The sequence below is a fragment of the Solanum verrucosum genome, unplaced genomic scaffold, assembly GCF_900185275.1.
Source record: "Solanum verrucosum unplaced genomic scaffold, falcon-dt-bn FXZP01000252.1, whole genome shotgun sequence".
Classification (NCBI taxonomy): Eukaryota; Viridiplantae; Streptophyta; class Magnoliopsida; order Solanales; family Solanaceae; genus Solanum; species Solanum verrucosum.
Window position 1 is genome coordinate 290,055 of NW_026019988.1, and position 17,318 is coordinate 307,372.

General features: G+C 34.0%; 2 protein-coding genes across 6 annotated transcripts; one reads left to right on the top strand and one right to left on the bottom strand.

Moving 5' to 3' along the window:
- The first annotated feature begins 4,534 nt into the window (after positions 1–4,534).
- LOC125818616 (cytokinin dehydrogenase 1) lies at positions 4,535–7,255 on the top strand. The gene is made up of 5 exons (XM_049498118.1): positions 4,535–5,308; positions 5,755–5,882; positions 5,998–6,258; positions 6,369–6,631; positions 6,717–7,255. Exons 1-5 carry the CDS (start codon positions 4,657–4,659, stop codon positions 7,042–7,044), a joined length of 1,632 nt encoding a protein of 543 aa, XP_049354075.1. The 5' UTR covers positions 4,535–4,656; the 3' UTR covers positions 7,045–7,255.
- A 120-nt stretch (positions 7,256–7,375) lies between these two features.
- On the bottom strand, positions 7,376–14,251 carry LOC125818632 (uncharacterized). Of its 5 annotated transcripts, none has more exons than XM_049498141.1 (2): positions 14,068–14,251; positions 7,376–7,897 (listed from the first exon to the last, which is right to left on the bottom strand). In XM_049498141.1, the coding sequence occupies exon 2, from the start codon at positions 7,863–7,865 to the stop codon at positions 7,557–7,559; it is 309 nt and encodes a 102-aa protein (XP_049354098.1). In that variant the 5' UTR covers positions 7,866–7,897; positions 14,068–14,251; the 3' UTR covers positions 7,376–7,556. The 5 variants fall into 5 exon arrangements, with proteins under 5 accessions (XP_049354098.1, XP_049354099.1, XP_049354097.1 ...); XM_049498142.1 differs by lacking the exon at positions 14,068–14,251 and adding an exon at positions 9,037–9,107; XM_049498140.1 differs by having other exon boundaries at positions 7,399–7,903; positions 14,068–14,249.
- Positions 14,252–17,318: the final 3,067 nt, after the last annotated feature.

Sequence of the window (17,318 nt, forward strand, 5' to 3'; positions counted from 1 at the left end):
GTTTGAAGATTATTATATAATAATATGTTTTGACAACTCCATCCTAGTCATTTGTTGACTAACTTATTATTTTATATACGGAAAAGGGTCAAAATTGCATAAACTATGCGAAATAGATCACTTGTACCCTTGGTTACATTTTGGAATAAAAAATGCCCCCGCGAGACCACAAAAATACCCTCAAGAGTTAACACCTCAAATTTTTAGTGACATGGCAGGCCACGTGGGACTAATCCTTCCACCTAAGCGTTGTCAACTAGGATTCACTGCAAAAGAATTAGACCTTTAGCGGCGACAACAATCGCCACAAAAGTCTAGAATATCGTCACTAAAGGTTCTTAACATTAAATTCTGATTTTGTGTTTTTTTCTTCATTGTTTTTCAAAAAACCAAAAATGATATCGATTAAGGAGGAGTTTGAAGACACTATATATTTTATTTTTATGCCATATGTAAATGTATAAAATGTACAATGATGCATTATGTAGTGGGAGATTTGAATCGAGAAGTAATTTTAATGATTTTCGTAATAATATTGAATGTTTTTATTATTGATAGTGCAAGTTATTTATTTTAGAAAATTAGGTTGCAACCGAAAATTAATTATCATAATTGTTTGTTGAAAAAATAGGTTTTTACTAGCGAATGGTTGTTGCAGCCTTAGTCGCCACTAAAAAACACTCATAACCTTTAGTGGCAGTATTTCGAGATTACATGGCAACTTTGTCACCGCTAAGGGTCAAGTTCTTTTGTAGTAAATCCTAATTGGCAACGCCTTGCCACATCGCTAAAAATTTAGATAGTTAACTCTTGAGGGTATTTGTGGTCTCCTGGGATAAAAGCGGAGGTATTTTTTATCCCAAAATGTAATGGAGGGTATAAGTGGTCTATTTCGCATACTTTAGGAGTATTTTTGACCCTTTTCCGTTTTATATATATATAGTATAATATAAAAAATGAACATTTTTTTCACATAAGTTTTTATCAATTGAGTGAGAAAAAGAAATTGAGAAATTAAACAGACCATCAAAAAGTGGCCAAACTTACAAGCCCCTTTGATTTAGTTTCTTTCCTCTTTTTATTTATACATCGGATATATGATTCTTTTTGTCCTTTTAACTTTTAGTCTACGAAAAATATTTTCCTAGAAAATAAGTGATTTTTTATTTTTTTTTAATTTCATTTTGTTTGTTTAGTAAACAAAATTTATCGTCTAAAATGTATTTATATACCATCTAGACAAACATTATAAAAAGTCAAGTGGTAGATGTGTACAGGTTGGAGCACACAAAGATCTCACTTGTCCTAAACAAGTACGTAGAGGTTTTTGTGGGATTGTGGAGGGAGTCTCAATCGATCTTGGAGGTTGAAGACTACAAGAATTTGGTGTGTTGGAGGATCAGAAGGAGTAAATATCACTTATAAAACTTATTTTCCTTACTTCCATCAAGAAAGGCACTCTCCTAATTTTGACGGAACTAATCATTTCTCCAAGAAAAAATATTTTCAAATTTTTTGATCAACCGAACATGACGATCTGAAAAATAATTTCACACTGCCAAACACTTCCCTAATCCATTAAATATTATGTTAAAATGTATTTTCCCCTCACAACTTTCAAAATATCTACTTGAAACGAGAGCCTATCGAAAACAATTTCTCATTAAACTTGTGAGATCACACTGAATATATTATTATTGTTTCAGCTCCAAATATCTCTTTTCTTTGACATGAAACTTTCTCCAATTATATATTCCATCACAAAAGAAAAGAATGTTATAATAATGTACCAAATTTTCTAAAGTGACAAATCTCAGGACCACCACTAAGCTTGATAAGTCCTTTTTTTCCAACTGAGGCCATACTTATAAGACCTAACAACAAGTAACTTAGTAGGGGCCTCCCCTTCTCTAAACCCTCTCCATCAAGAACAAAAATCCATCAAACAGATACCTGACACTATTACTAGATCCTATGTAGAGGTTGACAAGTGTTCAACACTCAAATATCTTTATAACGATGTTGTTTGTCTGACTATTACACATAATATAATAAAACATGACAAATCGATTCAAAAAAAAAAAATTAATTGTTATAGTGAAATGTTATTATAGAGGATAGCAATTGACTTCTATACGCCGAGCAACTCATACAACAGGTAACCGTCCGAGAAAGATGGGACTAGCGAGTTACCTTGTATGTTGCTTGGATTTTTCAAAGTTATTGTGCACTCGTGTCAAATCTTCCGAAAGACGCACTATTTTGGGAATAATCTGAGTTGCAATATTTTTTGAAAAGTTTAATCAGCATAGTTACCTGCTATAACATATTAAAATGCACGAATAGTATAATAATTCTTTACATTATCGATATATATATGTCAAATGCAAGTTGGAAAGTGATTTTGTAGACAGACAGAAAAACACACATGCATTCACTCCCACGTGAAGTAAATATCCTCTCAAAGCCTCTTACCCCATTGTGGAAGATAACATTTGTGGACCTAGTAAAGTTTAAAGGCCATCGAGGAAAAGTTCTGTGCAGCCATAATATATGATTTACATGCACAGTATAATTCTGCAAGTGGAGTTTAAAAAAGATAGTGTGTATGTACAATCATAAACCTTACCCTTACCAGAATCAAAGGGTGTTTCAGATAGACCCTCGACTCTAGAAAATAACAGGAGTAAAGAAATTAAGATAAATTACTAAACAAAGCATTCTAAAAAATGAATAGTAACTACAATAAATGCATAACACATAAGCAGATACTCAAACTTAGCATTAGCTGGCAAGTGAGTACTCCAACTTTACGAGTGCACACCTAAACACTTCAATTTGGTCTCAACTGATAACTAAAAACTCCAACTCGTCCTCACTGTTTCTTGTGGACACCCGACTCTAACGTGACATACAAATTTTAATTTAGAGGTGTCTAGATGATCGTTTGGCAGAGTAAAAACAATTTGACGTGTTTAGATGTGCATACTCAAAGTTGGAATGTTTACATATCAGCTAAGACCAAGTTCAAGTGTTCAACTGACAGAATAAAGACAATTTGATGTGTTTAGATGTGCATACTCAAAGTTGGAATATTTACTTATCAGCTAAGACCAAATTCGAGTGTTTATTTATGTATTAAGACAAGTGACAAGAATAAATAATAACATAAATATAAACAAGAAGATTAGGATACACTGAAAAGGTTGCAAAAATATAATAGTAGTACATATCACCTTCATTAGTTGGCTTTAAATAAAAAATCTGGTGATATTGTTTCACCAAATGTGAACACTTTGAATAAATAGTTGGTGTAGAATTCCAAATTCAACAGATAATTTTTGCTCAAAATAGCAATGAGACATGTTAAAAATTGACATATATGGTGGTAGTTGGAACCACACTAGTGAAGTACCAAGTGATAGGTGAAATTTTCCACTATAAACAAAAACACTGTTGAATCCAAAATCAAATTTCTTCCATAAATTAACATCCACTTTCAAGTTATATAGTCCTCACATGCAGTCCAATAGACCACTTAATTAGAGTTAATATCTTAAAAGGTCAATGAACTATGAAAAATTATCTAACAAAGTCACTAAACTATGTTTTATATCAATAAAAAATCACTAAAGTTTAGGCTTTTTTCTTCAAAAATCATTCAACTACATGATAAACTATTTTTATTTTTATTTTGTATCTATTTAATTATAAACCCACAAACAAACAAAATTATAGAATCTATTTATTTTTATGACATATAATCATAAACCCGTAAGTAAACAAAATTATATATATATATATATATATATATAAAATTTTATTTTATTTTATTTTTTTTCTATTTTTATGCCATGTATGTTTTTTCTCATTTTGCAAAACAAGTATGTAGTTATGATATTTCTTTGGATTATTTCATATGAATACCATTTGAAACACTTGTAACCAACATTGGGAATGAAACTAAAGAGAAATAGATGTGATATATATATATAATCATGCTGGTATAGTAGTTCTAATATCAGATAAGCAAATTAATATAAGACCATTTCTTATTGCATACTAGGCTAGGCTATTTATGAACACCATTGTTAGCTAACAAAGAAAAGAAGACAACAAATATTGTGTCTGACATAACCACAAAAATAATTCCAATACTGCTGCTTTGATTTCTAGTCTTTTCCTCCTTCTTTTGATTCTGAACTTCAATAAAATACTCCTCCATAACTTTTCTTTTAAAGAATCTGCGTATCTTAGAAGTAAAGAAAGAAGTAGAAGAAATGGTTCTACAATTTGTGGGTAGATCGAATATAATGATAATAAAATAGATTCTAAAATTTGGGTTCATATTTAAATAGCATAAAATATTAATTTAATTTATCATGTCAAATTTATTTGTAGTTAAATGATTTTTGAAGATAAAAGTGTTAAAGTTGAATGATTTTATTGAGTTCAGTGACTTTACTAGATAATATCAGTGATATTTATTAACTCCTTAATTAGTGCCATTGATAGTGACATTTCAAAAAACTTCCCATTATATATTCTCTTGACCAACCTTAATTTTCTTGAGGCCATTCTACACCCTCTATTTTCACTCAAAGAAAAGGCAAATTTTCAACAAAACTTTGTGTCAACAACCACTTTTAAGAAAGAATGAAGTCATCACCAACTCATTTCTTCTTTAAACATAATAGTATGCTTCTAAGGCTTCTTATATTCATACTAGGCATTTGCTCAATAAACAGAAGTAACCTCTGTTGTGATCAACTTTTTGCCACCCCTTCAAGTTTCTCAGTGATTCAATCATCACTGAAACAGTTAAAGATTGAAGGGTACTTTAGTTTCAAGAATTTCGATCACGTCGCCAAGGATTTCGGCAACAGATATCACTTCCTTCCATCAGCTGTTCTGTACCCGAAATCGGTTTCAGACATATCATCCACTTTAAAACATATTTTTGACATGGGAACAACAACTGACCTAACTGTTGCTGCTAGAGGACATGGTCACTCTCTAGAAGGACAAGCTCAAGCTTACAGGGGAGTAGTGATCAGCATGGAATCGCTTCGAGCACCAGCGATGCGTTTCCACCATGCAGGGGAACTGCCTTTTATTGATGTCTCTGCTGGAGAACTTTGGATAAACATCCTGCATGAAAGTCTTAAACTTGGATTAACACCAAAATCTTGGACTGATTATCTTCACCTTACAGTTGGAGGTACTTTGTCGAATGCCGGAATCAGCGGGCAAGCATTCAAACATGGACCTCAGATCAATAATGTCTACCAACTTGAAGTTGTCACTGGTATGTTCATGCACAACAAGTTTATTATGCCCCAGCTCCATAATATCAGCCAGACTTGATTTTTTTTGTATTCATGGCCAAACAGGCAAACACAACTCCAATTTTCAGATATCATATTTCACTTTTGAAAACAAAACTACTTTTTTCAAATAGTCACAATTTTCAAAGTCTTCCCATTTTTTCTATTTTATTCAATAGTACCAATCAGCACCTAAAAGTCATATGATTAATTAGTAAAAAAGTGATTACATTGTGGACTTGGACTCAACAAAGTCAGCAACAGAAGGCAATTCTGTTACAACAAGTCATCACCTTCTTCTTTTTCTAACTTCTGGATACTTAACTAAAACTATAGTGGAAAAATCACATCCCTCCATTTCTGTGAGTTGGATTGTTATGTATTATATTGCTGGAGGTTATTAAAAATAATATTATTTTTTTCACAGGTAAAGGAGAGGTGATTACTTGTTCAAAGGAGCAGAATGCTGACCTTTTCTATGGTGTACTAGGAGGACTAGGCCAGTTTGGTATCATCACAAGGGCTAGGATTGCTCTTCAACCAGCACCTAAAAAGGTAATTTTTCTGACTCCTAATATCAAATAAGTTTAACGTTAATCGGAACAAGATTTAAGGAGGAAAAAACAGGGGAACAAGCCAGAAATTTCTACTAAAATCCAATTGTTAACAGGTAAAGTGGATCAGAGTGCTGTATTCAGATTTCTCAACATTTTCCAATGATCAAGAACAGTTGATATCATCCAAGGATTCTTTCGACTATGTAGAAGGATTTGTTATTATCAATAGAACAGGATTGCTGAACAACTGGAGGTCTACTTTCAATCCTAAAGATCCACTTCTAGCCAGAAAGTTCAGTTCTGAAGGAAAAGTTCTCTACTGCCTAGAAGTTGCCAAATACTTCAATCCAGAAGACACCCCTAATACTGATCAGGTAAGCTATTTTCTAAAGTCAAGTTTATTAAGCTTCTATCTTATGACTACCTTACACAATGTTCACCTAAACATGTCAATATCTTGACTGTTGTTTTCTTAATACTACAGAATATTGAAGTCCTCTTATCTAAGTTGAATTATATCGAATCCACGCTGTTCCAATCAGAAGTCTCCTACGTGGAATTCCTTGACAGAGTCCACGTGTCCGAGATGAAACTCCAAGAGAAGGGGTTATGGGATGTCCCTCATCCATGGCTAAACCTTTTAATTCCAAAGAGCAGGATTCATGACTTTGCACAAGAAGTTTTTGGGAAGATTCTTACTGACACTAGCCATGGTCCTATACTCATCTACCCAGTCAACAAATCGAAGTACGGAAATCATTATCACTCGAATAATCTTCTTACAGTATGTATGCATCTTCCTAACATGATGTATGATCATTTTGTGTTGCAGATGGATAAAAGGAACATCAATGGTTGCGCCTGAAGAAGATGTCATGTATTTAATAGCATTTCTATCTTCTGCCATGCCATCTTCAACAGGAAAGGATGGACTAGAACATATTCTGAATAAGAACAAGAAGATACTGAACTTTTGCAATAAAGCACATATTGGAATGAAACAGTATTTGCCACATTACACTGCACAGGAAGACTGGAAAGTTCACTTTGGCCCTCGATGGGAAACATTTGCTAGGAGGAAATCCACTTATGACCCTTTGTCTATCCTAGCTCCTGGACACAGAATTTTTGAAAGAGCATCACTCCTTCAACAACGATAACTTCTTCCAATAAAATAAATAGCTATATAAAGTTCTTTACATAGATCTATGGTTACAATGCTTCACAACGTACACATGTAACAAAGTTGAAGCATCGTAGCATTCTTTTTCAGAAAGAACTATCTTTGTACATTGAATACCTAAAAACTGGCAGCGACTCTGATGCTTGTGCTTAGGGGATTTGATTAAAGATTCAGTAAGATTCCACTCACGGTTGACATTTTAATTTTGCATAATGGATTTTAATATGGAATTCCAATCTCCAACACAACAAGATACATCAAACCGGAAAATGCACAAAGGAGAAACAATAGATTGACAAGTAAGCATGTTGCTAAAAAGATCCATCGAGCTTATAATTAATTTCATTAATGGGGATATGATTTATTTCATGAAGAACCATAAGACACATAAGGGAACGTTCAATCAACAGAAGAAGAACTGAGAGTTTAAGAGTGCCAGTAAACTGGAGAACACCTTGGAGTCCACCTTAAGTTGTACCATGGTTAGATCTATTTCTTTGCAGGTTCTGTCCAGCCAAGGCCTGGTCGAGTAATGCTTTCACGTTGCCCTTCATAGTCCCATGCATCACGAATAGAAGCTTCAAAGTCGGTGGTATCAGCTGCCACAGGAAGAACACTATTTAAATCGTCTCTTGCTCCTAGACCTCCGGCTCTTATTACGTCATCCATAGTGATATCTGCTTCCATGTTTACATCGCCATGAGATTTCTCATGTGCTGGGGCCACATAAGCTGCAACGTTTTTACCACCTTGACCTTGATTCACTTCAGATGTCTCTTTCACAGAAGCCTGCTGCATTTTTCTATAGGACTCAATGCCTTCACTCTTAGCTGCAGCTAAAGATGTGTCATGTCAGGGGAAAGACATTATTTATTTTTTGCAACATTTGGAATTGATTAAGATCAGACACAATTTATTATCATCTAATTGGACAACTGCTAAGTTTGAGAACACCTCGCATACATTCTATCGATGAGAAGATTCATGAAAAGATGAAATACAGAAATTGTGATAACTACCCTAGGAGACAATGCGTTAGAGCTCTTTCTTCGACAAAAAGAGAATGATCCCCTTTTTTATTGTTCCTTCCTTTGCAAAAAGAAGGATGGTAAAATACTACATTTAGGATGCACTAAATCCTTATATCTTCAAGGTAGTTGGTATAGCCTTAAGATCCCTCACTTTGTCCTTCAAAGAACATCTTATCCAACTACTAACTGGGAAACTTCTTAAATTAATTTTTGATCAAGATACCACTAGTGTAGTGGCGGAGCCACATGTAGTTGAGCGGTGTCGACCGACACCCCTTCGTCGGAAAATTACACGGTGTAGCTAGAGTAAAAATATTTTTTATGTATATATATTACCTATCGACACTCCTTGACTTCTACGCGATTTTACTTCTTTATATTTTGACACCCCTTAGTCGAAGTTCTAGCTCTGCCATTGCACTAGTGGGTCAATTCAGCATATATTAATAGTAACCACCAGAAATTCAAATGACAAAGACATCTTCTTCTTTTTTGATGGATCAAATGACAAAGACATCTTCTTTTTTGATGGATCAAATGACAAAGACATCTTCTTTTTTGATGGATCAAATGACAAAGACATCTTGTTGGGATAATACATTCAAGAACTTGAGTAATGAATTTTTGATGACCAACTGAGTAATGAATTTTCGAGTAACTTAAGGGTCAAATACTGATGTAGGGATAAGAATTCCCACAACAGACCGAACAGGAACCCTCTTCTCCCTAACAGTGTTGTGCCTTGATCAACTCTGTTTTCTTAACTAAGGAAAAGAACTTGACTGAAAAAGAGAGTGAGAAACGAGTATGTTATTTCTCTTGGGAAGGAGGGGAGTTATTAACTTCTACAGGGCATTATTTACTCTTGCTAAAAAGAACATTTTGTCAGTTTCCTAACCAAGTAGATACATCATCTCCTGCTAAGCAGAGGACGTTACCTAATCTTATTGATAATCATTCTGATGTGGCGATGCCAGTGTGTTTTGCAACAGCCTTCCACCCTTAATTTTATGGTGATGCACTTCATTCTCAGAAAGTGAGGAGTTTTTGCAAAATATCGAAATGCCCTCCTGTGTTTTGAGGATACCCCCCTGCTCTAGAAAACTGGTACACTTCACTTCAAGCAAGTCCTGCACCTTAAATTCCACACAGCCCATCAACGGTAATATCTATCTACTTAGCCTTGAGGAGCGTTTTGATTTTTCATATTGCCTATCCAATTTTTTGGGTTCCGATAATCCACCACATCGTTTCCCACCTTATTATTTTTGATTTCCAACATCCTTAAACTATTTTCTGATCAATATTACATGCTTTAACTATTTGGTTAGCTTCTTCCAATGATATACTTTTATGTAAACCCCTAATTAAACTCTTTCAGATACCAAAAGACATATACAATTCTATAATCTGTTGGAAATTTAAAAGCAACAAACCTACACATAAATTAATCGTTTTCAGAACAAACAGAAATATTGTTAGAAGACCAGGGGTACACGATGGGCAGAATGGAGACCTAAAGCCGAAATACCTTGTGAAGCTCCAAGTGTATCGTGGTCCATGTTGCCTAAATTAAAACAGAAGTTAAGATTTCCGCTAGCAAGTACCTTCACCACTTAAGATTTCCACTCACAAGTATCTTCACCAGCTCACAACCCCTCGACAGAACATTCAAAAACCCAGTAACAGCAGCAGCATCTATTATTATCCAAGGACAAGAAACCATGAACGTACACTACAAAATAAGACTATATACTAAACAGCCAAGCAAATGAGGAAGAGAAGATGAAATACACTTCTCAAAATTTGTCAGATTAAGACTCAAGTTTTGAAACCAAATGATTTTTGTCACTGCATACCATTACTCGTGCTTATTTTCTCCACTTTCAAACAAGACAAATAGAAGACTTAACACGCAATCTACCAATAGAAATTCCAGTCATTTCTTGAACTAGTTACCAGTCTTGCCTACCTTAACTTTCTAATCTTATATCATCAGTCACTAACAGAGACAAAAAGGAGAGCAGAAGCAAGCTAGCATTTTGGTTACGGATTCGGCCAAACCCAGCAGCTTTGGTTCAAACCGTGTAATTTGTATAAAAGTTTCGTTGAATATGTTTATACTATTAATTTAAAACCCTATAACTTAAGTCTCTAGTCTCAAACATATAAATATCAAACCTTGACTCAGCCTCTGAAGGTGAAGAAATATCAATTCACTCCAATCATTTCAACAAAAACTTGCTTGTACCAACTAGATAAATTTCTATACTTTATAGTACCCTTTAAGTATTTTTTGTGTCAAAGAATATTAGATGTTTCAAGAATTTCTGCAGAAGAGCAGGTGTGGCTGCAAAGACCCTTTGAGGAGGAGGAAATTTTGGGAAGCTTAAACATGTGTGCAAAAGAGAAAGCACCTGGCCCTGACGGATTCCCAATGATGTTTTTCCAAACATTTTGGACCCTATTGAAGGAATATATTATCAAAACTATTCAGTTTTTTCACTCCAATCAAGTTTTTGAAAAGAATTTTAATGCAACTTTTATTGCTTTAATTCCAAAGAAAGCGGGAGCCTCCAATTTGAAGGATTTTAGACCAATCAGCTTAGTAGGGGGTGTCTACAAACTCATTGCTAGGCTGTTGGCTGAACGATGGAAGCAAGTGTTGGATAAACTGATCAACAAACATCAGATGGCTTTTGTGAAGGGGAGACAAATCATGGATGCTGCACTCATAGTTAGTGAGTGCATTGACTCCAGAATAAAGGAAGGAAGCCCAGGCTTAATGTGCAAACTGGATATCCAAAAGGCTTTTGACCATGTAAATTGGTCTTTTCTCTTAAATATCCTTAGCCAGATGGGCTTTGGGGACAAATGGCTGAAGTGGATTGAGACATGCATCAAAACTGTTAAGTTCTCTGTGCTTGTGAACGGAGAACCTGTGGGTTTTTTTGAATCAGAAAGGGGACTGAGACAGGGTGATCCTCTCTCCCCTTTCCTGTTCATCCTAGCAATGGAGGGATTTAATGCTATGATGAGGATTGCTACACAAAATAGATGGATCAAAGGCTTCAAAGTGGGAGGCAGAGGGGGGAAGAAAGAGAAATTGGTCATATGCTCTACGCAGATGATACCATCATCCTTTGTGATCCTGTAGAAGAACAGATAAGCTACATTAGAGTGATATTGGTACTTTTTGAAGCAGTCTCTGGATTGAAAGTGAACTGGGGAAAAAGTAGTCTCTTCCCTGTGAATGAGGTACCTCAGATAAAAGAGATGGCAGGCATACTAGGGTGTAGTGTTGGGAAGCTGCCTACCACCTATCTAGGCATGCCATTGGGTAACAATCACAAAGCCTTGGAAATATGGGATGGTATTTTGGAGAAAACTGAAAAGAAGCTCTCTGGATGGAAGGCTCAATATCTTTCACTTGGAGGACGATTGATCTTAATAAACTCTGTTCTTGATTCTCTGCCCACTTATGTGATGTCTCTATTCCCAATCCCAGGAAAAGTAGTGGAAAATCTGGATAAGCTAAGGAGAAAATTCTTATGGCAAGGCAACAAGGATGGAAAAGGCTATAGCTTAGTAAACTGGGAAACTGCTCTACTTAGCAAAGACAGAGGGGGGCTGGGAATTAAGAATTTGAAACTACAGAATGAGAGCCTATTGAAGAAGTGGTTGTGGAGGTACACTGAAGAGAGAAATTCCCTTTGGAAAGAGGTGATCATAGCAAAATATGGTGAGTTAAACCCTTGGTGTACAGAGATCACAACAGAACCTTATGGTGTGGGTGCATGGAGATCAATTAGAAACTTGTGGTCACAAATGGAGACAAATTTATATATCAAGGTGGGAAGTGGCACTAAAACAAAATTTTGGAAGGATGTTTGGATAGACCAATCCCCTCTTAGAGATCTCTTTCCAGATCTCTTTCAAATTTGTGGAAATCCTGATGCCAATGTTGGCGATTGCTGGACTGAACAGGGCTGGGATCTAGTTTTTAGAAGACTTCTCAATGATTGGGAGGTGGAAAGGGTGGCTGAGATATTAGGGATGCTAGGCGGAGTGACCATCAATGCAAATGCCACAGACAGGATGTTGTGGAAGCACAGCAAAGATGGCCTCTTCTCAGTCAACAGTGCTTACAGAAGAGGTCTCCAGGTGATGGCAGGGAGACCAACACACCTCTGGAACTATTTTTGGAAGGGGGATATTCCTACAAAAGTGAAATGCTTCACTTGGCTAGTGATAAAGAGAGCTTGTTTAACACAAGAAGTACTTCAGAAGAAGGGTAGACAGCTGGTCCCTAGGTGTTTTTTATGCAATTTGACAAGTGAAACTAACAGCCACCTCTTCTTGCACTGTAATTACACTGCTCAAATCTGGAATTTGTTCCTTAGCATCTCAAATCTGAATTGGACAATGCCAGAACGTACATCAGACGTGTTGAAGAGCTGGGTAAGAAGAGGGGGTACCAAGAGCCAGAAGAGATGGTGGAGGTTAATACCATCATGTATATGGTGGTCAATCTGGAAGGAAAGGAACAGTAGATGTTTTGACAATAGATCCAATTCCATACACAAGGTCAAATGGAATTGTATAGTATCTCTACTTTTTTGGTGTAAACAGTTGTGTATAGTAGATACAGATCAGATTGTAGATTTAATAGGAAGTTTGTAATTGACACTTTTTGGTGGTGGCCAGCATGCCCTTAATGCTGAAGAATACAACCTTACCAGTTTCAAAAAAAAAAAAAAAAAAGTATTTTTTGTGTCAATATATCCTTCTACTTCTCGTTTTGTCTTCTTTTTCTTTTTTTACTTTTTTAGGGGAATGATTAGTGGAGTTAGCACTAACTTGTGTGTGCCTTGACTTATTTACTGCGCAGACAAGTTAACCTGCACACCAAGTCTAGAGCAGATGGGATCATACTGAGTGTTGTGAGTGTTGTAGCTAGGACCAGGGGAGGAGCAAGAGGGACGAAATGGGTTCCTAATTCATATAAGGTCCAACAAAACATTATGTATACACCATACATGTTGAGCTTGAACCCCTTAGCGAAAATCCAGCCGCCGCTACTAGCTAGGAATCAAACAAAGAATCCTCAAGTTGTTCCTCCTATGCCTCAACCACTCAGCCGCCTATCATAGACTTCAATCTTGACTTTGTTATTAGCCCTCTTTACATTGGTAAACATACATCCATCTAGAAAGATCAACACATACATATATATTACATATTCAAGACAAAGACCACTTTTATTATGAATCTTTCAAAATAAGTTCAGTCATTTCAAAACACTAACTTCCTCTTCATCCCTCCTCCACCAATAATTAGCAATTTTTGCAAGAATTAATTTTCATCCCTCATCTAGAAAGAGAAGGTGAAAACATACTAGAACCAACAACAACATACGCAGTGTAATCTATCCCACAAGTGGGTCCTGGGGAGAGTGATATGTACACAGCCTTGGATTAGTGATAATCAGCAATCGATTTCTAGGTTTCATCATGAACCTAATTGGTTATTTCCAATTATGGAAAACTGTAAATCAATGTTCAAACCGCACTCCTACCTTGTGAAGGTAGAGAGGTTCTTTCACGATAGACCCTCGGCTCAAGTAAAACATATAAAAACAAGTACGTAAAGCAAATACAATAGCGCGCAGAAACCATGCTGAAAACAACAAAGAAGAGAAACACAGCAAAAAACAAAATAATACGATAATTGAAGCAAACGAGACATCAGGTAATACTAAAATCAAAGAACAAAATCTTAGCTAGAACCATCACAAGAAAACAAGTCATCCATTGAGAAATACTCAATAATAAGCAGCAAGCACTAAAAAGAACCAATCTTTTTCAAGAAAAATCCAATCTTGCATATGTTTATGCATCTGTTGATTAATAAAACACAACATCAATGTATCCACTAAATTAGAGATTAAAAGGGGTTAGCAGACTGACCAAAATGAAGAGAATAAGCAAAAGGGTATCTGCAATATCAACTATTCTGCTATTCTGCCGCACTCTGTTATGGGATTCTTGAATGTGATTTTTGTTTATGCGGGTGTTGAGTGGAGTTGACAGCGCAAAATATACGTGTAGTAGAGAAAGACAGAACACGTATCTTTGTCGTTTTGCAATGCTGCCAACTTATGAATTGGAATTCTAGCAAAAGTTACCCCAATGGCCCAATCTTGATTTGTGCACATTTTATTGGCCCAAGTGTTTGGTGTTTTTTGAGAAAATAATCAAAATGGTCCTTCATGTATGAATATTGTTTTATGTTCATCCTTGATATATTTCATATTTTATTGGCCCAAGTGTTTGGTGTTTTTTGAGAAAATAACCAAAATGGTCCTTCATGTATGAATATTGTTTTATGTTAATCCTTAATATATTTTATATGATTCATATGATTCTTAATGTATATAAAAAAAATGATTATTTTAGTCTTTTAACCCTAAAATTAACCAAAAAAAAAGACGGTTAAATTTAACATATTTGCTTTCTTTCACCGTCACCACCATAAACCCTTCTCCTCAACTTCTTTCTTTTGCCATTTGAGGTCATACTCTATATCCTTATAAGAAAAATAATATACACTGCATCCATTTCTCATCTCCATCTAAACAAAATTTTCAGAAGCTTCCATTATCATACATAAAAAACAATAAGACAACCAAAATCATTAAAACAAATGTAAACTAAGTAAATCAAATTAAAGACTCAATTTCTCCTACTAGGAGATCACCATAAATCAACTCTTTTAAAATTGTAACTAGTTATTCTTTCTTGTCGAGGTGATTTATGGGGAGGATATAGCTTTCTTTTGTTTTATTCTTTTCAAAATCACTAATTTTTTCAAGCCATTTTTTAATTCTATTTTTAAAATTAAAGGGTAAAAATTGAACAGACAGATGTAGAAAATAAATATCTTACAAATATTCTTTTGAAATTTGAAGAAACTTTTCTGTGCATGAGAAGATTTTGGCAGCACAAGTTGTAGAAGAAATGAAAAAAAAAAAAAAAATGAAGGAGAAGAACTGTGCAAGAAAGATGGAGGAAGAAGGGTCTCAGTTGTGGGACCCACAGTTAAGTTTAACATTTTTTATGTTTTCAATTAATTTTTAGGGCTAAGGACCAAAATGATCCTTTTTTATAATACATTAAGGGGTCGTTTGGTAGGCCGCATTAGAATAAATAATCAATGTATTATGTATGGTATTATTTAGTACTATGTTTGGTAGGAATTTGGACCTATGTATAACTAATCCATGGATTAGTTATACATTCTACGTGGTATTATAGGATGTATTACTAATACCTTCCATTTGGAGGTATTAGTAATATATAGGATATAATACCATGGGATAAGTCTATGTAAAGACAATAATATCCCTCAAATCATTTTAATTATTTTGCTTATTTTCTTGACTTTATGTTTTATATTTGTACTAGTAAATTTATTTAAATAAATTAGCTTACAAATTATTTAGAGAGAGTTGTTTGTTACTCCTAAATAAATCAAATACAAATTTAAAATGAGAGTTATTTAACATTTACTAATTAAAAAGATGAATATATCACTACATGGCGTTTGTGATCTTAATTGAATATATATATACACTAGCAAGTAGCATATGACCTGGTAATGTTTGATTTTGCAAAAGCAGAATTTGCGCAACTCGAGTAGCCATAGATTTCCACAAACTCTACATTAAGGTTAAACAAACATTTCCACGGACTGTTTTAACACACATTTGAACAATAAAAATGTAACTCCAGAAACTAATAAATTTAACTTTACTTACCGAAGACCTGAATGCCATTGAAGCAAAATATGAGTAGTCTTAACAAAGGCTAATTTAAGTGTTGTTGAGATATATGGTTCTTCATTATATATATATATTTAATTAAAACTACAATTTTCAATTTTTATGTGTAAATATAGATGGTTTATACAATTTTGTCATTGTTGACCGTCTTTTCTATTTTAAAAGTAGATAATTTGTTTCTTTAAAATTGAAAATTGACATTTTGTGAGTGATCAATTTATTAAGATGACAATTATTTATCCTCAAATAATTCAAGTGAAAAAAATACAAACATGACAACAAAATTGTTCTTCTCATGGCTAGTTAGAAAACCATTAAAAAGTAATGGAGAAAATTTTACGTATAGCAAATTAAAAATTGCTAATTGTATGCTATAGCAAACTTTATAAAATTGTAGTCCGTAGCAAAATTTTAGTTTGCTACAGATATGTCTTTCTATATATTCGCTAGTCAGTCTTTTTTTTTTTAATACATTTTGATTGTTTTAAAAAATAAATAAAAAGGCGCGTTAATTTAATTTGTGTATGTAATTATTTATATATAAATGTATATGCAGAATGTGTATATAAACGTTTATATGAGTATGTAATGGGAATATGTATATATGTGAATAACTGAAGTTGCTAGAATTTGTATAAATATATGTTTTGTTTGTTGTTGAAATTCTTAATCGTATAAATGTATATGTATATATAACTTATTTTTTTATACATAAATTTTGAAAATGGCTTCATTAGCTATTTTGGTTATGCATTCCGGTAGATGGGACAATGACAATTGTTACGTTGATTATACAATTGAGGGGGTGATTTTTAAAGAAAGTTCATCATATAAGGAGTTGTATAATGTTATTGCAATGCAACTCGGTGTTGATACAAATGTGATTAAGCTGAAAATTGAGTATAAGGTTAAAGAAAGCAAAACGTCAATGTTGATTCACATATTAAAATTGACATTAGTGTATAAGTGTGAGCAAATATGTATGTTTAAAGGAACATTATACAATAATTATTAATATTATACATTTATACAACCACAATTTTATAAGCAAACAGTAGAAGACATGAATCAACACAAAAAATATAAAAATAATGATTATACAGTCCAATGACCCACATGATTATACAGTCCAATGACCCACAAACAACAACTTCAGTTTTATCATTGTGATTAATATAAACGTCAGTTTTATCTTTCCTTTTTTTACTTGACCCAGAAATAAGTGTATAAGTGTGAGCAAATGTGTATGTTTAAAGGAACATTATACAATAACTACTAATATTATACATTTATACAATAACAATTGTATAAGCAAACAATATAAGACATGAATCAACACAAAAAATGTAAAAATAATAATTATACAGTAAATGACTG